The following is a 23,169-nucleotide window of genomic DNA, read 5'->3' as shown; positions in this document are numbered from 1 at the left end:
GAAAGGTGCGGGGGGATGCCACACAGGTCGCCCAGGAGCTGTTTTGTGGGGGGTTAAGTGACTTGCTCAAGGGCACAGCGGCGGGCAATGGCATCTAGAATTTGATACCAGCAACTCTTCGGTCTCAGCTAAAGTTGGGTAGAAAATATTTAGAAGGCTCTCTACTAACCAAATGTGGTTAGTTTTTGAGGGGGACTGTGTCGCATGGCCTGCTGCTGGCTGCTCTGGGTAGGTCGAGGCCTCCCACTGGGTGCGAGCGGGTCTCCTCCTCACTGTGTACCAAGGTTAACCTGAATGTTTCTAGGGGCTACCTGGTTTTTCCTGCCAGTAGCATATTTTTGGCTCAAAGATTAAGCCATGCAAGTCTAAGTACACAAGGCTGGGGTACCAGAGCCGGGAGGCCCTATACACTCACTACGCAAGTTGCTTGGGCCCTGCAAATTATGCAAGGGCCCCGCCTCCCCGTTGTGTCAAAGCGGGTGTCAGTGTTTACAACTTCAATGTGAGGATGAAGCGGAACTATCCTTCTGGTCACAAAAATATTTTAAAAACACAGCACCGTGAGAGTGAATTGCGGGAACAGCAATCAGGTAAACTTGTGTTCTCTCCTCCAAGTTTGATGTCAGCAAATAACAGTAATGTGAAGTTGATGTGCTAGCTTGCAGTGCATCTCTCTCTAGTCTGTCTTGCTAACCTAGTGGGGCAGTGCATCTCTTGGTCTGTCTGTGTCTTGCTGGCTTGCCAGCCACTTCCAGGGCTGTGTTCTGTGACTTTGTGCCTGACAAAAGTGAGAGTGAAATACAACTATTTATTATGTTTGATAAACAGCAACGGGCAACAGTGTTTAGAAATTGCAGCTCGGAAAAGATAACCGCTTCGCGGTTCATATGAACATGCGTTCATCTGCACAAAATGAGACTTTCCATGCAGCAACCTCTGTGGGGACCAATCCAGACAATATATGGGTGTGATAACACTCCTCATACGCGCACATCATTTTAAAACAAGACAATGATTATCTAGTCTCTCAGTCAAGGTTTAGTTACAACTCTGGACTAATGCAAGACGAAAAACAATGGATTGACATTGACTATCAATTTATATATTGAATTTAAAATGTTGATTAGCTAGGCGTACTGGGCAATATGGATGCAATGGATGCATCTAATATGGTTGCATCTCTCAGTAAATAATAAACATCAAGTATTCAGCCAAGCCACAGTATAAATAGTATTTTATATTTGAAAATGTATAAAAGGATATCTGGGGGAGCCAATTTGAATGGGCCTGATGCAGTTGATAAAATTAATTATAGTATTGTTGTCACGTTCTGACCTTAGTTCCTTTGTTATGTCTTTGTTTTAGTATGGTCAGGGCGTGAGTTGGGTGGGTTGTCTATGTTCTGTTTTCTATGTTGTGTTTTGCATTTGGCCTGGTATGGTTCTCAATCAGAGGCAGGTGTCGTTAGTTGTCTCTGATTGAGAATAATACCTAGGTAGCCTTTTCCCACTTGTGTTTGGTGGGTGTTTATTTTCTGTGTCTGTGTTCCACACGGAACTGTTTCGGTTGGTTATTTCACGTGTCGTTTATTGTTTTGTTTCAGTGTTTGATTGTTTTAATAAAGAGCATGAACACGTACCACACTGCGCATTGGTCCTCCTATCCTTACTATTCCTCCTCATCAGAGAAAGACAGCCGTTACAATTGTTATCTATAATTTACAGGTGCTATGCTTAAGTTTGTCAGTAGAGGAGATGCTAGATCATCAACCAGTACAAGCACAGACTCAGTTGATCCACATCCAGTCTCAGCCAGTACTAACACAGACCCAGTACAGCCGTCTTCAGCAAATACTAATACAGACCCAATACAGCCGTCTTCAGCAAATACTAACACAGACCCAGTACAGCCGTCTTCAGCAAATACTAACACAGACCCAATACAGCCGTCTTCAGCAAATACTAACACAGACCCAGTACAGCCGTCTTCAGCAAATACTAACACAGACCCAATACAGCCGTCTTCAGCAAATACTAACACAGACCCAGTACAGCCGTCTTCAGCAAATACTAACACAGACCCAGTACAGCCGTCTTCAGCAAATAATAACACAGACACAGGTGAAGTACTGTACAGGCAGCCTCAGCCAGTACTAGCACAACCAGAGGTGTATAGCCAGCATTATTTAAGCAGCTCAGACCCTAATAGAACAGTTGTTGCTCCACCAAATTACCCAGCAGATTGGCCCCCAGTCTTAACAGATTTTATGAGGACTGAGTTATTGCGCAGAGGTCAATTCAAACCAGGACTGGATTTTTGGTTGCATGGTTTTTGCTGTAAGCTCTTTTCTACAAAAGACACCATTCTGAAACACCATGAGGGTAGTCCTGAACACACAGACAATATGATTAATTGGAGAGAACCTGATCTGCTCCTAAGTCTGACTCTTGACCAGATACAAATGACAATTTTGGAGGCTGAAAGAAAGAGATGGTGGGATGTTCTTACATGTTTAATAAGTATCACCACCCATCTCCGGCTGAAAGAAACCTAACATTCAGGGGTTCATCAGACAAACTCTTCCAACCAGATAATGGAAACTTCCTAAAAGAGGTTGAATTACTGGCTAAATTTGAACCCGTTATGGAAAATCATCTCAGCAAAATTAAAGATGGAGAGACACATGCTCATTACCTTGGGAAGCGCACACAGAATGAGCTGATACAGATTGTGAGTGACAAGATTCTGGAAGCAATAGTGACTCAAGTAAGAGACTCAAAGTACTTCTCCATTGTCTTGGACTGTACACATGACATTAGTCCCCAGGAGTAAATGTCCATTAATCTGAGAAGCGTGGCTTTAAAGGGAAAGCCAGAGATCAAGAAGCACTTCCTCGGCTTTGTGAATGTTGAGGTTACAACAGGCTTGAATCTGTCCACTGTCATCTTAGATAAGCTGAACGAGCTGAAGATTCCATTTGAAGATTGAAGAGGACAAGCTTATGAAAATGGGGCCATAAAGCGCAAGCACCAAGGAGTACAAGCCACACTGCTCAAAAGAAAATCCCAGAGCCGTGTTCATCCCATGTGGAGCACCTACTCTAAACCTTGTCATTGCAGATGCTGCCAAATCTTCAAAATATGCAGTGTTTTTTTTTTGGGCATGTGCAAAAGCTCTTCTCTTCACAAAGATGGAGTGTCTTGAAGAAACACATGAACATCACTGTGAAGTCATGGAGTGACACAAAATGGGAGAGTAGGCGCCAAGGTGTTCATGCAATCAGGTATCAGGCTTCTGAGGTTCGGGAGGCATTACTGGAAGCCAGACAGACGATCAACGATCCTGTGGCCAAAATGGAGGCACAAGCACATGCAGAGGAAGTCGGGTCCTACCGCTTCTTGATTTGCTGTGTTGTATGGTGTGAGATACTGACAATGACAAACAAGGTGAACAAGCTCCTCCAATCCTCCTCAATGCATTTGGACATCGCAGTTAATTTAATCTCAAATGCAAAGGCCTCCCTCACTACATACCGGGAAACTGGATTCTCTGAGGCCCAGACAACAGCCAAAAGCATTTGTGAAGAAATGAATGTGGAGGCTTTTCTGAAAGAGAAGAGACTGAGAAACAGCAATGAGGCTCCTGATGAACCAGTGACTGATGCACTGAAAAACCTTGAAGTCAACTTCTTCAACATTGTGGTCGACTCTGCTGTGACATCCATGGACGAGAGATTTGAAACAATCAACCAGGTGAAAACCAAATATGGAGTGCTGCTGACCTTCAGCACTGCCTCTCGGATGTCCAGTGAATCTTCAAAGGCTCACTGCATGGAAGTTGAAAACACTCCAACCATCCAGAAATGGATCTGGGACACGAGATTCAGAATTTACCTGATCTGCCATCAGATAAGATGACTGCCTTTGAGCTGCTTTCCATTCTCTGTGAGAACCTGGATGAACTCTATCCTAACCTTTGGACAGCCCTAAGAATTGCAGTCACCCTACCAGTAACAGTAGCATCGGCAGAGAGGAGACTTTCAAAATGTAAGCTAATCAAAAGCCACCTGAGGTCTTCCATGTCACAGGAATGTTTGAGTGGTCTGGCCATCATGAGCATAAATCATGATGTAGGGAAACACATGTCCTATGATGACATCATTGATGATTTTGCCTCGAGAAAGTGCAGAAGAGGAATATTTTAATGGTAAGATTTGAATTCAAACATTCAAATGTTTACACACATTTAAAATTGTGTGACAGAAGTGCATTTGTGTAAATGACTGCTTAACTAACTATGTGACATTTCTCAATTTCCTCCAGACAGTCCAGATAGACTGGTACCCATGCTGATGCTGAAAAGGCCCAGGCTGTAGAGGGAACCAAAGTTAATCACACAGCTGTATAGGTTTTATTGGACTATTTTGAGACATATAGCTGCAGCCATAGCTGCAGTGTTATATTTTATTATTTTCTACATTTTATATTTTCTACAATTTCTTATTTATGTTAATGTTAATATTCACTTATCTTAAGATTCTATAGAAAATACTCTATTCAATAAATATTGTTTGTTTATACCTCATTCTGTTCTGTATAGGTCTAGTTATTCTTAGGCCGATGGATCAAACTGTTTTAAAGGAGGGAGGATTGTCGTGGGAGCACTGGGATGACAGGTGTGACTGTGTGGCAATGGTAAATGGTTTACATGGCTCACGGGTCAGGTAGGAGGGCCCATTAGCAGAATTTTGCTTCAGGCCCCAGGGAGGTCAGGTACAGTGAAACTGCTAATAGTTCATCAGTTATGGATTCTTGATCACTACAAAGTGACTTGGACAATTGTGACAATTCTAGAGCTAATACAGACGTAGGATCTTAATTTGAGCCAGTTTGCTTCAGCAGGAAAATAATCCTACTGGAACAGGAAATGTGAATTACTTTGTGGATTATAATTAATAGATGTTCTTGTAGGGGTTGATACATTTCTCGTAAGTGAGAATCATGTGGAAACTACAAACTTAAGAAGCCTTATCAAACCTACACTACATGTTTTGAATGTCTTGCATTGCATGATAGTTCTGCAACAGGGTGATGAAATTAAGATCCTACATCTGTACATTCCAACGAACGTTGACTTTTGAGGATTTGTGCATTTATCAAACCCAAAACCCATGCGGGGTCCTTTCGGGCACCCCGGGCACTTTTTGTGACACTAGATAACCTTGAGCTGATAGAGTGCCCATCGTTGCAGTGACGTTTCATGATAATATCTGATCTATCAACTTTCCATTGGTTCTTCTGTGCACACTATGGTGACCACGGGTAATGAGGAATCAGGGTTTGACTCCGGAGAGTGAGCCTGAGCAACGGCTATCATACCCAAGGATTAAGGCAGCAGGCGTAAAATTACCCGCTGCCGACTTGGGGAAGTACACAAAAAATAACAAAATAGGACCCTCGAGGCCCTGTAATTGGAGTGAACACACTAGAAATTATTTAACGAGGATCCATTGCTAATATTTAGAAGTTGAATTGTACAGTGGTTAGAAACTTCGGAAATTGTCATTAATATGTTTTAATAGTAAAACTTGACTGCCTGTTGTGTATTGTCCAACGGTGTGACATAATGTCCTATGGGTGATGCTGATAAATGATAGGGAAAAAAGGTGTTGTCTTGGACAAAATGTGAAGAAAAAAATAAATAATAATAATTGTTAATAATTGCATGTGGCAGGTAACATCATCATAAGACACAAGTAAATTAATTACTTTTTCTCAAGGTTTGGCAAAATTTCGGTAAATTTTACTCAAAATGTAATGGGGAGGCGCTTGGTTATTGTCATTGTACAAGAAAATAATTTGTTTTTTAATTGAAATTCCAGAAAATCATGACTGATTTAAAGACAGAAGAAACTAATAATGAGTACAATTCATTTTCTTGTCTATTTGAGAATCATTGAACATTTATATTTACATGAATAATGATGCCACACCCGAGGACAAATTCAAAGCACTAATGCATGAAATGGTTTGTTAATTTTGATATAAATGTTAAATCATTGGTGGCCACGAAACATTTCGAATTGTGTAGACATTGTTTTGAATTTTAGAATTAAAAATAGAGGGGAATTTAATTTTGACATGAGATAAGTAGAGAGCAAGTGGGCCTAAAATAGACCCACCTTTGGGAAGTATTTTTAATAATATGTTTGTTTAGATATTTGGTTTTAAATTCCTCCCATCTAAAAGAGATTCTTCAGTACTTTTGTAGCCAGTAGTTCTGAAAGTAGCACGCATGAGCCAAAAGTGTTTCCCAAAAATCGCATATTTGCAGACATGTGCACCACATCAGTGCTCTTTCTCGCTCTGCTTTGTGTGCATCTTGCTAGCTGTCACTAAAATGGAGAAAGGCTAAAGCTCGTTGGCTGAAACTCGAAATGCTAGGGGACGTGGGGGGAAAATGTAGGGAAAATGGTGGCTAATTGAGGTTTGTAATAAAAAAAGTATCCACGAGTTCATCTGACTCTGGGGAAGTAGATAAAGGGCCTCATTGCCAAAATCCTGAAGTATCCCTTTAATGACCAACCATCCTGCACACCAGAACAGTAAGTTGAAATTGAATTTTTATTTACTTCTGGCTTCCCACAAACTGTTTTTGTGCAACCCAATACAATAGGGAGCAACACTAGTGTATGTAAATATACCCGCATCCAGATAAACTTTACTTGAAATAAAAATACACTCTCATGCATTTAACCCAAGTATTTGAAAAATACTTTCAAATACAATTTAGTTGTAACCATTCAAATACTCAAATAAAGGTACTTGTTTTGGGCTGTGTATTTGAAAATACTCAAATACAGGATGTGTATTTGAAACTACTCAAATACAAAGAAAACAAGTATTTATATAACAAATACTCAAATACACATGGATTTGAACTTAGGTCTGCACCCAACTCTTACAAGTAAAAACAGAAACTGCACTAAACCATTTCTGTAGTAGTTCTTTATCCTAGGGAAAGTGATCGGAATGAATTGCGCAGCCCACAACAGTCATCTCAGGCCTTTTATCTGATCTTAATGCAACCCATTAGAATGATGAAAGAATACAGTTTGCTATGGTTCAACACCCTTTATATTGTTTATTTATTTTGGAACTAAATATATTGAAAAAGCAGAACTGTTAGATAGAGGAATTATTATTTCATGTACATATGTACATATGGTTACATGGTACATATGCTGATTTCATTAAACAGCTACAAGCAACCATACAAGTGGTGCAAAAGTCTTGATATAACATGTTTTAATACTCCTATTGAGCAACATAAATGAAAGCAGTTCCAATATCAATTCATACAGAGTAGATCTTTACTGAGAACTAAGCATCTATGAGGATATAGTGGAGGGTCCTTGCTTAGTAACAGAGGCATGGTTGGCAATCACCTTGGGACTGTTACTTTCTTCTTTCTTATATTTGATCCCGAACAAGCTGCAGAACTTCATCAGCATCAGATCCACTATCTCCTCCTCCTCTGAGGGCTGTAAAAAAAAAAAAGATCAGTCAAATCTGATTGGTCTGACATTGATACACCTACAGTAGCCAATTGCCACTGTTAAATGGTGGTGTTGATACTGTATTATTTAAGTGATAATGCCCTCGAAGCCGGTGTTTGGAGGATATATTGGCAGTCCTCCAAACACCGACTTCGGGTTACCAACATATTCAAATAATGATTGACATATTTGAATGAAAAACGTTATTTGGATTAATTTATTCAAACTATTTCATCCTACCCAAGCCGGCTAGCCGTTCAGTCTTTTTGTTCTGTATTTATGGATGCGACCCAGTTATACATTCTAAATGTTCCATTGCCATACTGGCTGGCAACGTTCTTATCCCTTGCTTGCTAGCTAGTCAACAATGGGTAACTTACATTCACAACAAAATATGCAGCCAGAATAACAGCAAAGTAACTGCATTTGCATTTGTTTAAACTGTTTTCTAGTGATATAATGAGCTAATGAGGCACGATTTCGCTTGGCATAGAACATGTGTTCACTTGTCAGGACACTGTTGTTCAGAGGAGCCAACAACTCAGCTAATCACTTCAAACTGAAGCTGGAGAGACTGCAAACTAGCTGCACTTAGTTTTGTTTAAGCTATTTTCAACTGACATTTCTTTGCATTTATCCATAAAAATGACGGCAGCTGATTCATGATTTTGACTGGATGAGAAACGCAGCCTGCCTCTCTGTCTCGTCCCGACTCCTTCATTACTATGGAACAGCTGGAGATAGAATTTGAATATCGAAACAATGTTTAAAATGTTGGAGATGCAGACAGCAAGGTTTATAGAAATATCTGCTGTTGAAAACGAAATGTCAGTCTAAAAGAAATGTGAGATAATGTCTAGATGCTTTTTATAGTGGAGATCAAGTTTGTAAATGGCTAGGCTGGGCTGATGAGACAGTGGATTGCGCAGTCAGATGGAACAGAGTAAATACGTCATAGATTTAGTCAGTGGTAACTTGTGGAATCAGCTGGAATGCGGTTTTAACCAATCAGCATTCAGGATTAGACCCATCCGTTATATAAACAAGGAATATTATATGATTATGATGCACAGTACCTTGTGATGCATTTGCTCTTGAGTGAACGCCACCAGGATGACTGAGATGAACAGGTTCAGAACCACAAAGGTCATGAATATAATGCAGGAGCCAATGAGGAACGCTCCAAGCACCGGGTTGTAATCAAGAACCTGGATTGGAAGGAGATACCAATCAAAGACCTGCCATCATGGCCATAGCTGTAATTTAGAGAGCTTTCCTTTACTAACCTCGTCATAGTTGAAGATGCCCAGTTGCAAGCTGACCATGGTCAGAGCAGAATCCAGGAGAGTCCTATATGAGTACAGCTTCCAGCCATACATTAGATTAGACTGTAGACAATGAACACATGCTAGATTTAGTGTCAAAGCGAATGAATCATAACTCAGCTGTGAAAGATTCAGTTAAATTGAAGAGACATTTATCACAAAAGCAAGCACGTCGCAATTTATTAGGAATACAGATGCATTGCTACAAGAGAATGTCAAATAGGAAAGTTGGAGAATGAAAAGTTTTCCAGGAAGACCCTTACAATCATAGAATAGGCCAGGAACATAATGGTGATGACCAGTATGAAGCCGGATATGTCAGTCCAGGCACGTTGCAGTGTGGCTGTGATCATGTGTAGCTTGGGGTTGAACCTCATCAGGTGCCACAGTTTGACTGTAGCCAATAGCACCAGGAATGCAATCAGATATCCCAGCACTGCATCTGCTGTGGCTGTGTCATGGAAACTGGCAAACCTGGATAGAGAGGGGAGAAGTTGAACATCACACAGGAGCAACGGACCAACAATAGGGATAACAGACTAGCGAAAGAAGAACAAAAACTCATGATACCCCAACCCAGTGTGAACTCACTGGTCTTTATGGTTGTGGTAGTACTCCATGTCCCGGTTCCCTAGCAGGCTCCTCTTAATGAAGACAGACAGTGCGCTCCAGCTCAGGAGGATGATGGCGAGCTCCAGCAGGTTCCACTTTGTCTTGAAGTAAGCCCACTTCTGCAGCTTCATCAGCTTTCCCTGTGAGGAGATGAGAAGAGTTAGACAGAGGAGGAATTCCAGAACAATGGCACTAGACCATTGTTTCACAGATGTTATACGCTTTACATATAAGAAATTAATTTAAATGAAGGCTTACCTGAACATACATGTAGTAGAAGATAAAGAGGAAATAGATGACCTCAGAGGCCATGACAAAGATGTGGAGTCCACCGGTGGACTGGTATAGTCGGACACTCTGCAGCTCACTGCGAAACTGGAACGCTCCTAAGAGAATAAGACAGGTGCTGACAATCTGAGTTTTGGATGCCTTTAAATACTTACTTTATGCTGTATCATGGAGTGATATAACAACTGTCTCACCTACAGCTGTGGTCTCCAGCATGAGTGTGACAATGCAGAAGAGGTTGACATTGGCATTGTACACTGTGAACTCTACAAAGACTGCTCGGGTGAACATATCAAGCCAGGTGTTGTCAAACAGATGCTGAAGGGTACTGCAGGGACAGAATACATGGAATAATTCAAATACACCCTTCGATACACAGGGCCGGACTACAGCCTTTGGGGACCGGGGCACCAACCTCCATTATATAACATTATATACATTTGCTATGGCATGATAATTGTGATCAATTTGAAGCATTGGAAATTGTGAGCTTACCTGCTAGCATTCTGTGAGTCAGGGCCCAGGTCCACCACAAACCCCCCTCCCCTGTAGAGAACCACACTGCCCCAGATGGGTTGAGCTCTGAGTTGGGCCTGGGTTTGGTACTGCCAGGGGCTGCGGAGGGTCTTGGAGGTGTTTTCACCCGCAGAGCGGTTCCAGCCTGGCCCATAGGAGCCCATGTCCTCCACCTCCCATGAGTATGGAGCATGGCAGTCAGGTACAGCCTGGCGCATGGAGCGGGCGATTCGGCAGGAATTCTTCTGCACCCTCACCTGGCGAAGACGGGCATTACCAACCAGTTTGGAGTTCCCATCTGTGATGAAACCTATAACACACCATTTGCTTTTGTTGACACAGGATTTAATCCAAACCTTTATTTAGGACATTTTGGAGCATCGTGTTTTTCAAAGAAATAAACATCCTCTTTAGAGAATCCTACCTGGGTACTCTCCGAAGAGGTTGCTGAGAAGAGAGGTATTTGCCCAGGTGAACACATTTCCGTGGCTCATGCTGTCTGAGATCCCTTGGCTGAAGCTCTGCCGAATGTGCTGAATCAGGAAGTAAGCGTTAGGGTCCCGCTGACCATACGCCACAAGGAGCAACATCCACATGAACCCCATGTAGGCTGCAACAGAATCATAGGGCTTAAACATGTATGTTAACCAATAGTATGCAGTGAATGAAAAAGTGGTTCCTCTTACTGAGAATCTCTTTGATGAGGGCAAAAACCTTCTGCTCCTTGATCATGTTGTTCCTCATCCTCTCGACGTCTGTGGGTGGCGGGGGCTGGTAGTAGCTACGTGTGCTATCCCTCCTGACAGCCCAGACTACATCAGGGTCATCTGTGGACCAGATTGTGTCATCTTACATGGATTAATGTTGTAAAAGTCTAGCTAATGTACAAGTAAACAGAATTTCCCCAAAACTGTAAATAAGGAAAACTAAGAACCTGGGTTTCTGAGTGCCCCCTCAATTTTTGGATCCCCATACTCCTCCTGATCAACTTTCTTCAGAACGAGAGCAAAGAAGGCTGCAAAACCTAGCACCTGTGTTAGGAAATCCACAAAGTTATACCCAGATTACAGATACATGCTGCAGGGCATTTTAAATTGAAATGAGAAAGTTCTAATCTAATGTTTCTCACTTTCAGTGGCTGAATGATTAGGAGGCTCTGAAAGAAAGAAACGACCATGGAGATGAGCCAGCTTATAGAGCGGTCCTTCCCATAGGTCAGCCCATACATCATGGTGAAGTATCCTGATACTCCGCTGGTGGCTACCACCAGTATCCAGCCGATAAACACAAACCACCAGGGCAGCCCGTCTTGACAGCACTTTTTACTGCCACTGTCCCCATCACTACTCTCAGCTTGGCCCGGACTTTGAGCCAGCTCATCCCCTGCCAGGCTGGAAGACTCTAGCAGTCCCTTCATGCCCTGGACCTGCTGCACTGCCTGGCAGTAGCTGTCTGGGTTGGGGAAGCGAGAAGGTCCCAGTAGGCTCAGCTCCTTCTCTACATGGTGTAGCTGCCTGTACAGATACTGGCTGCTGGTGCTCCTTTTCTGTCTCCCATCCCCAGTCTTCTCAGGGCTCCCACACATGCTGGTCTCTGAAAGCAGAGGGATATAGGAAATATATGGGTCAGACAGAGTTTAACATTTTCAACCAATACTGATGATCATCATTGTAGGATCTGGAGGCTCGGGCTGTACCTTGCAGATTGGTTACCCCTAGTGAGAGAATGAGCGATCCCTCTTTCTTGGAGGCATCAGTGTAGAACTCTCCACTGGCTCTGTTCTGCTGCCGGATGATGTCCTCCACCAGAGAGAGCAGAGTGTTGATATCAGTCTGTGGTCCAGACTTCATCTCTAACTCCAGGCGTGGAATGGGGCTCTTCATAGCCTTGGAGAGTGACTGAGCAATCTTCTTTATGTCCTGCGAGAATACAGTACATTAACAGCCTTGCTAATGTGGAGAGAATACAGAATAAAGACAGCCAGGATGAGATCAAACTTACAACTGTCTACTTACAAATCATGGCTTACATACAGTATCTAAAATGAGATTTTATGGTAGGGACTGTTGGCTTCAATTGGAATATTAATATATTGACATAGTTTACCTTGATGACTGTGTCTGGTGTGAGTTCTCTGTCCCTCTGTGGGGAGGAGGGCTGAGAGGGAGACACTCTGCCAGTCTTCCCCTGCTTGGACACCTCTGCCTTGGGCTTTCCAGGCTTCGTCTCTCGGGGGCGGGTGTTTCTGAAGATACTCACAATGAGGAGATTAATTGGAAACATTATGATTGAACTCTGAACTCCAATCATCAGCTGCTGCCAGGTGAACTCGATATGACCTACAGGAGTAGAAAGAAAAAGAAGAACGAGTTATTGTTCTGAAAACCTACCATTTCCAAATGCCACCAATACTGTGCAGGCGTCCATACCCAGGTCCATGGTCTGCTCAGAGGGGTCGGTGGGGATGCCCCAGAACATGATGCTGGTCAGCATGGTGCACAGCAGCAGAGAGAAACAGCAGGAGACTCGCTGGACACATGTGAAGGTGCTCGTTGGAGGCCGGCTGATCACAGAAAACCAAATGTGGCCATCACGGAAATCCTTTGCCGTCCTCATGAAGAACATATTGCTGCAGAATATACGGTATAGGAAGCTTGTACCATAATGGACAATTAGATTTTTATTAATATTTTACCATTCTAAGGTGCATTCAAGTTCCTTCTCACCTGAATTTCTTCAAATCCATCTCCGTGGCTACAGGGAAAACTTTATCCAGAGTGCACTCACTCATATCTATGGTCAGCCATGAGTTACACAGGAAGTGCCACTTCTGTCCTGTCTCTACATCTTGCACCATAACTTTGTTTATGTACCTGCAAGAAAACTCTTATTGTCAACTAGACCTACATCTTCACTTCAAAGTTCAACTTTGGTCATGGATTTTTCCCCTCCTCCCCCTTTCCTACCAGGCTGGGTGCCCCCCTGAGTTGTCGTGCCACAGCCTGATGCTCTGCAGCTCCCCCAGAGAGAAGGGTGTGGTCAACAGGAACGTATCCACTGCACCCCTCTCAAACACAGGCTTGTCAGGGTCAGTGAGGTGGTGTGGCTCACTCTCTCCCTGCATGCCCAGCAGAGTCACAGTAACCTGCAGCATCAACACAGGGTCAGGATGACTGAGTGTGGTTTTATCAGAGAACAGAATATGATGTCCTGCAGCAGTGGGAACTGTTGGTACTGACCTGAGAGGAGGTGGAAGCACCACGCCGATGCCCAGTGCTGATATTCAGCATGTAACGGTATTCAGCTAATGGGTCATTATCTTCCAACAATGTCACCTTCACCTATAAGAAGTAACACTTGAAGGTAAAACTCAGCATCAACAGCAAAGATGATAAAATGGTAGCAGTGGTTTTTCAAGTCAGACCTTGGCTGTGTCCTGGATGTCCTTCCTGCGTGCCCATATGACCACCAATACGTAAGCAACAAAGATGGAACCAATAAAGCACACCACCACAGGATTTTGGGCGAAGGTGCCAAAGAGCTCAGCCGTACGTGACACGTCTACGAGGTTGGGCATGACGAAGAAAGAGTTCCCGAAGAAGGTCAAGTGCGTACATAAGCACTGGGTGGCCAATAGCGTGGTTAAAGGACCAACCTAAGGAGATCACAGTTGGTTTATGTATTTCATTATAGCCTGGTCTAGGATTGCAGGGATGCTGCAATGTGCCTTTGTTTTATCATAAGGTGTTGTGTTGTGTAGTACTTGTTTAACTCACCCTGCAGCCATCTTCACTCCAGGTGGATAAGGTTTCATTCCAATATGTGCACTGAGCAGCAATGGAGGTGACAGTCACAGTGGCATTGACGGATTTAACCCCTGCTTCCACAATGGGCCTCACAACAAGGTAATGCACCCCAACTTTTCCTGTCAAATCTTTGGGACCCAGGACCCAGGTGTATTTCTCCTCTGTACCCAAAACACACACACAAAACATTAAATGTTTTCCGCTCACCATGCTTCACAATTGTTATGTCTACGTGACTCATGTACGTTCAGGAGGTACATCACCTTGCGTGTTGCTCTGGTGAGGCATCTGAGTCTTAGCTATGTATTGTTTATCGTTTGGGTAGTCTTTATACCCCAGGAACAGTTGAAAGGTTATGTCCTTCGATGGCTTTATCTTCAGCACCAGTGTTACATCAGGTGAAGGGACGTCGACCATCAGTGTGCTGTAGTTTCCCAAGTACAGTATTGTGCTGTTTGCTTGCACTCCTTCAGGCCTTGGCAAGAAGATCTGAGCATCAAAGAAGAGATTATGTTTTTCAAAGAAGAGATAATGGGTATATAATTTATTATATACAGCAGAATGTCATTCGCCACTGATATCTGATCCAGGATCTGCAATCTTATATCTTTAATTTAATATGGTATTATTAAGGCAACAGTAGAATTGTTACACTCTCAAATGACATAGAATATGAAGGGGTTTGCAGCACTCTGACCTCAATCTCCTCAGATAGGTTCTCTATGGGGATGACAGAACCATTTCCTCTTGTCAGGGAGACAGACCCCACAGTGCCGGTAATGTTGTTCTCCTCGCTCCATGAAAATGGGTTCTTCTTGAAACTTAGCATCTGTAACAAATGGGAAATAGTGAATCAAGAGAGAGGGTTTAAAAACCATACCTAATTATTCATCAACAAAACTAACAGGTACAAAAAGACAAATATCTCTCTTCACAATGAAAATACCTTTCATGCATATTGACTCATGATAATACATACATACAGTATATAGTTCCACATGCACACTTACTCGCACGTCCACTGGTTCATCTGGAGAAAGGACATCAGCACCCAGGGGAGGGAAGGAAAAGCTTGCAGAGGAGCTTATTGGGTTGCTTATAGACTGCATCTGAATAGTTTCTGTTGACACTCTGAGAGGGCATGATATGCTGTCACTCATTATTGAGGCTATATAACAGTTGCAATGTCTTGCAGACATCGCATTGTAACAGCAATTAAAATATGTCTGATGTGGTGCAATCGTTGCTTTTTAAAACTACAGTTCCTTTTCTTATGTCCTCTGCCCACATTCTTCTTACCTGTTCACAAACACAGTGATCTGAGAGCTGTTGACAATCACAGGATCTTCATCAACCTTCTTCCAATTCAACAGTGCACTCTGCACATTGTCCATGCCCTTGAGAAGTAAATCAGAGACTTCTCTCTGTGAAAGACAAACTGTTAAGTAAGGATGCTTCATTACTGTCATTAGACTAAGTGAAGGTAAATTAGTGCTCACATTTGAGGAAACATCCAGGATATTGCTGGCTGCCTCTACAATTGGTGTAGCTGCCTGCACCATCTCTTCTTCTCCACCATGCTCACTGACGTTCATGGAGAGGAGGGAAGAGCTGAGGTTTGCCACCAGGAAGCTAGCTTCAAGCTGGAAAAAATAGACCATCTGAAATGAAGTCTTTATTCTGGGCACATTTTGACCAATGTGTTTGTGTGAATTACTCCATGCTACCCTGCTTCCATGGGGGGCTAGGTCTATCCAAGTGTACCTGAGCATCGGGACTCAGCTCATCCCCCCTCTTGGTGAGTCCTGCCACAGCTCTGGCCGTCAGCTGCACTTTCTGAGGAGTGCTGCTGGAGCTGATCTCCAGTGCTTCAGTTAAATTCATCAGCATCTGTTCTCGCAGCTTAAGGAGACACACCAACATTGAAGAATGATGTTTAAAGCCCTTAACCTGGACCTTTTACATGTACGCCAATTGCACAATCTCCATCTGGATTATTCAATCAGGATACCTCACAAACATCTGTCTTGTAAACTCAACGAAAACATACCACTATCTTTGTCTTAAAGTTCATATACATTTAGTATCCCCCCCCCACACACACTCCTTATACCTTCATCCTGTCATTCTTTTCCTGACTGGAGCCTTTATTCAGTATGTCCGACACAGATTTGAACATCTGTCCAAGGGTCTCTCCAGAGAGCATCCCCTGCTGCCCTAGATTAGCCACTGTGTACGCCACTGCAGATTGGAGCTCCTGCACTGGAGTTCCGGACTTGGCTGGCCGCACCTTGGGGGATAACAACTAAATGAGTGCTCCAATTACTAAATGGATGTGAACTATGGAGATGAAAGGCAAGACAGAGCCCATACATGAAATTATATCATTTATTATTTATTTTGTTTGGTAATAACAAACCTCAGTGTTGATTGTGGTACTTCCACGTGTCTTTGTGTTCAATTCTGTAACAGTCACCTCTACCGACAGCATGTAGTTGCTGCTTATCTCCCCAACAGGTAGGAAGATTAACGTTACTTTATTTACAGAACTGCAGCGCAGATGTTTACCTGAAAGATAAAGAAGAAAAACTATCTGATTACATAGATTTTTTTATTTTTACTAAATCAATATGGCATTTTTATCTTAATCTGGCTCTGGTGCTAAACTTCTTTGATGGGAGAAGGTTTCCTGAAATATACAACACTGGCAAAGAGGGATACTCACCTTGGTCAGTTTTAAAACAATATTGGCAGCCGTTTGTGCAGGATGTAGGTGTTGTACAGGTGATATTGAAAGGATCCAGAACAGTGCCATACGGAGGGTAAATACTACATGAAGGGGGACTTAAGGTGATAGCCGGAGCAGAGGTTACAGGTGGCGTAGTATCAGCAGGGGCAGGAGTCGTAACACCTGGTATCTGAATGGTGTACCTGGCATATTCAAAAGTTTCCTTATCTAAAGAACGGTGATATACAGGGATATTTATGTTATTTCCACTCGTGAACATGTTACATTTGGTCCATACTTTCTGAGGATGAATCAATCACAACTATGCTCCTATAAATATCTCAAACAAAAATGGGGATGTCTAATTGATCAGTCGGGAAATGTCTAAATTTCTGTCGATATGCTAAAGAACAGTTTGATGCAAGTTCAACATATCTGAAGGACATCCTGTTATCAACTGAGTTAACCGAACTTTTAGCCTGTACTTATAGTGTTTTTGGAATTGAATACAAGGAATAGATACTCACCATAAACTATCACATGGAGATTCTGAAGCCTATCTGAAGCTTCTTTCAGGTAGTTTTTGCTCACTTTGTACTCTTTCTGACCATCTTGATCTTTTCTTTCCGTAAGTGGCTTTTTCCCTGTGTTTTTGTAACAGTTTTGCAGGGCACCCTAGAAGACCACAGAATTCAAAATGTTGTCCTCATGTACGCTGAACTCTGGCTATTGTATAGTCCATCACATGCAGTCCACAAATAATGTGTTCATGCATCAACTTGTTTTTATTTATCTAGAATATGTCAACTCCAAATTAGACAGCATGGGTTAGTCAATAAATTGATTCATGCACTCCAATGAAACTAATTCACACATGAAAACAAACATTTCTCTACATCCACAATAACATCTTCTAAACACGTGTATGTGACAAATAAAATTAGATTTGAAACCAATAAAACATATGATTGCATTCAGCATGCAACAATAAAGGAATCTCAAACTTACTGTTGAAGATTTTGGGTCCTCAATTTGCCAAATTACCTTTGGGCAACTGGAGTTACAGTCCAATTTGAATATGACATCTTTTTTTACATCCACTATATTACAATTATCCTGGCAACTGAAAGAATATGGGAATGTTTTTAGCATAAAATAGATCTTAAAAACATTGAATTCACATTTTGTAACATAGTAAATTGATTATTGCTTCGTAAATACATATCAATGGAGTTCAGCAGTTATTGTTATCATACAAATGGAAATAGGAACAGTGTTGTACCAGAAACTGTTTACCATTGTAATAACAAAGCAATACATACATTATTATGTCATTATTGGGCATTTAATGCAACATTATTATTAGTGTCATTACAACATGCTCCATAGGCATGAGAGCAACGCATGTTAAATGTGACCACTTTACTTCTGAATTTTAATTAAATCAGTCAATTAGCATGCTAATGTCATTACCCTGTTGTACACTTAAGGATTACAAATCTGTCAATAGTTTAAGCTAAATCATTTCTAACCCAATTCATTCCAGATATTTAGTATCATTCTGTATGGCCACCTAGGCCAGTCCAAAAGCATTCCACACAGGTGTTGTTCCTGAGTTAATTATGCAATTATTATTATTATTCCCTCATACTTAGGGTCATGTATAAAAATGCCCAGTTGTTATTATTTTTATTTTGGCTACCATGGCTGGATGAAGAGATGTCAGTGAGGGCTCTCAAAGGAGCATAGGGGGTTTAAGGTGTGTGTGTGTGTGTGTGTGTGTTTGTCTCAGTCACCAGATTGCAACACAATTGCAGACTTATTGGAGATTCTGGAGTGGTGCATGAGACAGAGTTTTCCACCAGCATCAACAAAACACTAAATTATGGAATTTCTAGAGGAAGCTTAGTGTCACCTCCCTCCAACAGAGATCCAGGCACTTGTAGAATCTATGCAAGGTGCACTGAAACCGTTCTGGTGGCCCAACACCCTATTAAGACACTTTATGTTGGTGTTTCCTTTATTTTGGCAGTTACCTGTACTTCTCTGAGGATGATTATGACGATGATACTAGAATTATTAATAGGCTTCTAGGATATTTAAATAGCAATTTTTATAATATTGTCATTGCCTGTTTTTATAATGACACTGATGGGAGTTATCATGTCATGAAATAAAATAGCATGACTTTGTTTTATATTATATTTATATTATATTATAAATATATTATATTTATAATTATATTAACTTCACTATTTGAAGCGTATCCCCATATTACCAAATTCTAAAGTTGGCGAAGTTCGTTGGAGTAACCGTGATGCATTGGGATGTTGAAAACAAGTCGAACCATTTCCCATCGCCACTCCTTGTCTTCACAGAAAAAGTGTATTCAAAAAACTCAAATGGGTTTGGAAGACAGTCTTTTTCAATCAAACGAGTCTTGTCTGTTGTTTTATCATTGCATTTCCCTTTACAGTCTTCTTCTATTGGAATTGGAAAGGGAAAATGGTTAGAAAACATCACCATAAGGCCATGCTGTAAAAAGATGACAGACACAACACGGAGTAAACAGAGGGGAAAAAACGATTGTTACGGAAAATGGACGTTATAAAACAAAGTTTACAGTCATTGTTTTTCATTTTATACTGTAATAGGGTGAGGTGAGAGGGTTCTCTTCAACAGCCCTGTGGCTTAAAGGCCTTAACTGGTACTTACTGCATTCCCATTCAAATTTGCTCCGCTTTCCATTTGATAGTCCTCCTAAGCCAGTTACCTCAAGTTTGACGCTTTCAGTGTCTTGACTGGCAGTTTCTGGAATGGCAGTAATTCTCAAGGTATAGGCTCGGCGAACTCTCATATGCTTTTCTGTCTGGGGATGAAAACAAATATGTGAAGAAAAACTGCAGGAAAATAATTACCTTCACAATTAGTGAAAAAGGTGCTACCTGTTTAAGGTTAAAGGAATATATACATTTTTTGTAATTCTTAGCTATTTGACATACTGTGTTTGCATAGCCATTCTGCCTGAGGTCTGAACTGTTGTGACAAACAACTGTTGTGTTCCCCACATCCACATCCATGTGTGAGAAGACATTCCAGGCCCTGACTTTCACTTGCAAAAATCCTGTAACAAAACAGCTGATATGAATAATATAAACATGAGTATTATAAAGAATTTTAAAAAAGGTCTCTTCATCAGTCTCTGTTTTAATCTCTGAGTAAGGTTTGTTGGATGACAGTTTGAGTAGATAGGTTAGGTACCTTGGATAGTGGTTGAGATATTGTAAACCTGCATGCTTCTGTTTTGCATGTCTCTGGTCTTAGAGATGCTGTCGTTGGCTCCAGACACCTGGAAGAGAAGCTGCACTGGGGCTCCCCGGTCTAGGTAGACACTAACATAGAGGTCTGAGTCTGGACACTCGCCCTCCTCAGCCATCACTGATCCCAGCAGGCCCTCCACAGGCTCCAGCAGACACACCTGCAGCTCAGTGGACACGCCCAAGACCGAGACCCCGTTAGAGGCATGCAGGGTCAGCTGGTGGCAGCCAGAGCCCAGCTGTTGCTCCACCTCTGGTCCCACTGTGATGTTGTGGGGGACGATTCCTCTGACTGCTGATGAATTGGCCACCAACATCTCCCCACTGTGGAGTTTGTAGGTCACATTCGTACCTGTAGATAGCAAAGTTGTCTCATTCTACCAAGATTTGTACTCGGAAATGTAAGACCTTTTATTTCGGCTCATGTTGGTTTTACTTACCAGCTTCTACTTCTACCTGGATTTGAAGGGGGCTTCCGTACAGGGCCTTGCAGTTTGCACCATCTGTTGATTGGTTCATGCTATAGCACTTAATGATGCCAAACTCCCCGATGGGCTTCTGAAGGATGATGTGTTTCTGGACTGTGGACCAGAGACACAGCTGGGTGATGAATATGACTGTGTGTGCTAGGTGCTAGTCTCCGCTCAAGCTTGCCAATGTGTTCAAATATAAGAACTGAAAAGTACCAAACTAGAACAAAGTTAATGGCCTACTTGGGTATTTTTGTTTAGTTTAATTTGAAATGCATCACATTGCATTCTGCATTTGAATTGAATATATTCTCATGTGTGTTGCTGTATTATTAGAATATGCCTGAGGGACAACTAAAGTTGATTGGCTGATGATGCTGTGCCATTTTTCACATTGTGGTCGACTAAAGATTGGTTGTTGTGTAATCCAACTGATAAGAGGGAGAGAGATTAGAATCAAGCAGAGAAGCATGTAGTACATGCACTGTCTGAAGGCCACACAGCAACCACTGCTTCCTATATACTGAGGGAGAGGAAAATCACTTTACATAGTACATACTGTAACAGAGTGGGATAAGCTGTGTAGATAATAAGGGGCATATACTGTAGGCCTGTTATTGTCACTACAGAAAGTGCTACTAATAACGTAAATTATATGAAATTGTCATTATCGTTTTCCTCATTAGGCTGTCGTCCTTTTTAGAATTGAGTTGTACAAAAGCCATTACATTTATGGGAGGGGTATCAGTACACATGGTTTAGATAGAGGATCCTTATTACAATGCCTACTCTGAATGTCTGCCATTCATGCATGAAATACTAGCTCAGGAGGACAAACAGTGCAATACGTTAAATGCAAAGGTCAATATTTACTACCTTGTATTTCTATTTGTTTGTATTGTTTTTACAACCAAAGCATGTGATTTCACTATATTCAGGCTATATTCAGTGGCTTTGCTTTTATTCGGCTACTGTGGTTTCCAGTGCGATAAAGACATCTTTTATGTTGATTATACAATAGCTCCTTCCTCAAGTGGAATTTTGTTCTCGTGCATTTCCCTCCTTTGCTGCAGCTGTGTTTGTTTTACAATATTAACAGTTCTATCCAGCTGCACTCCTCGCTCTCTACCTCACAAACACACACACATCAAATACAAACCAAATTGGCAGATGAAGTGCAGCTCCTGGCTACAGTTGCTTGTTGCCTCCCACTGAAACTCTGAGCTCCTCAGTATGTGCCCACAGCCAGCCCCTGGATCAGGGTCGTTCACCCAGTTAGAGTAGCTGACATCAGAGCCATCAAGCCAGGAGAGAGGACCTGAGGATTTACAGCACAAACACCAATGAAAGTATTATATTCTATATACACTGAGGGTACAAAACATTAGGAACACCTGCTCTTCAAAGGAGAGGAAATAAAGTATTTTCCCACAATATTAGATGTCCCATCTGTTCGACCTGACATGCTTACTGTGTACTATCTAGTTAATTTAATAAATACTATGATAGCTTGTGTTCTCATGAGGGATGTCAGAGGCATTAATAAAATATGTAAAGAAGCAGTAAGGAAAGGAAACAACGCTATTAGGTGATAAAGTTTCGTCCTTTGTGTGGAGAATTAAAAAGACTGCTTTAATTCAACGGACTGGACAGCAAAACCTATTGAATGACAGGTGTACCTCATTAGCTGCTAAATATATGTAGGATATATATGTAAATGTGGCATGGTCTCCTAGCAATGGTGCGAAATTAATACATTATAAATCTCCCAGCAAGAAGCCAGCTGATGTGGGAGTGAACAAGCCCAGCATCTTAGTCTTAGGTTGGGAGACAGCAGTGGAAATTTAACAATAATCTGTACAATATCTGCTCAAATGAATACAATGCACTCTACTCCCACCCTTTGAGATCCTTTGCATGATCAAAGGATCTAATGCATTAGTGTCATCAAATAATGCCCACTTTAGTTGCCTGGGCTGCTCTCTTACCTTCAGCAACAGCAGAGTCCAGTGTTAGGTTCGGGGAGGCAGGTGCTAAACCCAGCCACCAGTCCTGCTCTGGCTGCAGGTGCTTCTGTAGGAACTGCTGTGTATCAATATTTAGAATGAAGGCCAGGTGTCCACCACCCCGCTCACACCAGCCCTGTCCACTGAGGAAGGAACGCGGTAGAGCCACAAACTCATAACAGGAGCCGTCAAAACCCTCTTGGTACTCTGGGCAGGATAGAGGTGCCATCTCATCCTCCGCACAAGACAGGCTTAAGAGGAGAGCCATCAAGAGCAATACAGAGAGATTAGTGCTGTCCATCTTCACCCCTTCACCTGTGCACTATTACAGGCAGCCTGATGACATGCTGTCTTTTAAAGGGGCCTGACATTACAGAATGACCTGTTATGGCTGACTGCACTTTCTTTGTGAAGTTCTAATGGACATAATCCTTGTGTACAAACCAACAGACCACAGGGATATAATGAATGGTCTACAATAAGGTCCTCAGGGAAGGACCTGTGTCAACAGTAATAATGGGTGCCTCTGAAGGCTACCATTGA

General features: G+C 42.0%; 1 protein-coding gene across 1 annotated transcript; it reads right to left on the bottom strand.

Moving 5' to 3' along the window:
• Positions 1 to 7,125: 7,125 nt before the first annotated feature.
• LOC109895254 (polycystic kidney disease protein 1-like 2) lies at positions 7,126 to 22,929 on the bottom strand. Its single transcript, XM_020488882.2, has 32 exons — positions 22,609 to 22,929; positions 21,780 to 21,938; positions 20,591 to 20,731; positions 20,095 to 20,502; positions 19,836 to 19,957; positions 16,219 to 16,395; positions 15,870 to 16,007; positions 15,595 to 15,748; positions 15,405 to 15,531; positions 15,116 to 15,236; positions 14,803 to 14,934; positions 14,369 to 14,594; positions 14,076 to 14,266; positions 13,724 to 13,954; positions 13,539 to 13,640; positions 13,266 to 13,444; positions 13,026 to 13,172; positions 12,729 to 12,928; positions 12,406 to 12,638; positions 11,996 to 12,218; positions 11,429 to 11,892; positions 11,234 to 11,330; positions 10,986 to 11,126; positions 10,724 to 10,909; positions 10,279 to 10,609; positions 9,978 to 10,111; positions 9,754 to 9,881; positions 9,475 to 9,635; positions 9,147 to 9,357; positions 8,845 to 8,946; positions 8,635 to 8,766; positions 7,126 to 7,543 (listed from the first exon to the last, which is right to left on the bottom strand). The coding sequence occupies exons 1-32, from the start codon at positions 22,925 to 22,927 to the stop codon at positions 7,391 to 7,393; spliced, it is 5,970 nt and encodes a 1,989-aa protein (XP_020344471.2). The 5' UTR covers positions 22,928 to 22,929; the 3' UTR covers positions 7,126 to 7,390.
• Between the last annotated feature and the right edge of the window lie 240 nt (positions 22,930 to 23,169).

Source organism: Oncorhynchus kisutch, linkage group LG8, assembly GCF_002021735.2.
Source record: "Oncorhynchus kisutch isolate 150728-3 linkage group LG8, Okis_V2, whole genome shotgun sequence".
In the NCBI taxonomy this organism is placed as follows: Eukaryota; Metazoa; Chordata; class Actinopteri; order Salmoniformes; family Salmonidae; genus Oncorhynchus; species Oncorhynchus kisutch.
This window is presented reverse-complemented; position numbering and strand designations above follow the sequence as displayed.

Excerpts from the sequence above, each read along its gene's own strand:
- LOC109895254 (XM_020488882.2), bottom strand. The coding sequence starts at position 22,927 with ATGGACAGCACTAATCTCTCTGTATTGCTCTTGATGGCTCTCCTCTTA. Across the intron at positions 16,396-19,835 it reads AGAATGGCTATGCAAACACA|GTGCGGCCAGCCAAGTCCGG; the intron begins GTATGTCAAATA and ends TTATCCCCCAAG. Across the intron at positions 14,935-15,115 it reads ATGAACCAGTGGACGTGCGA|ATGCTAAGTTTCAAGAAGAA; the intron begins GTAAGTGTGCAT and ends CATTTGTTACAG.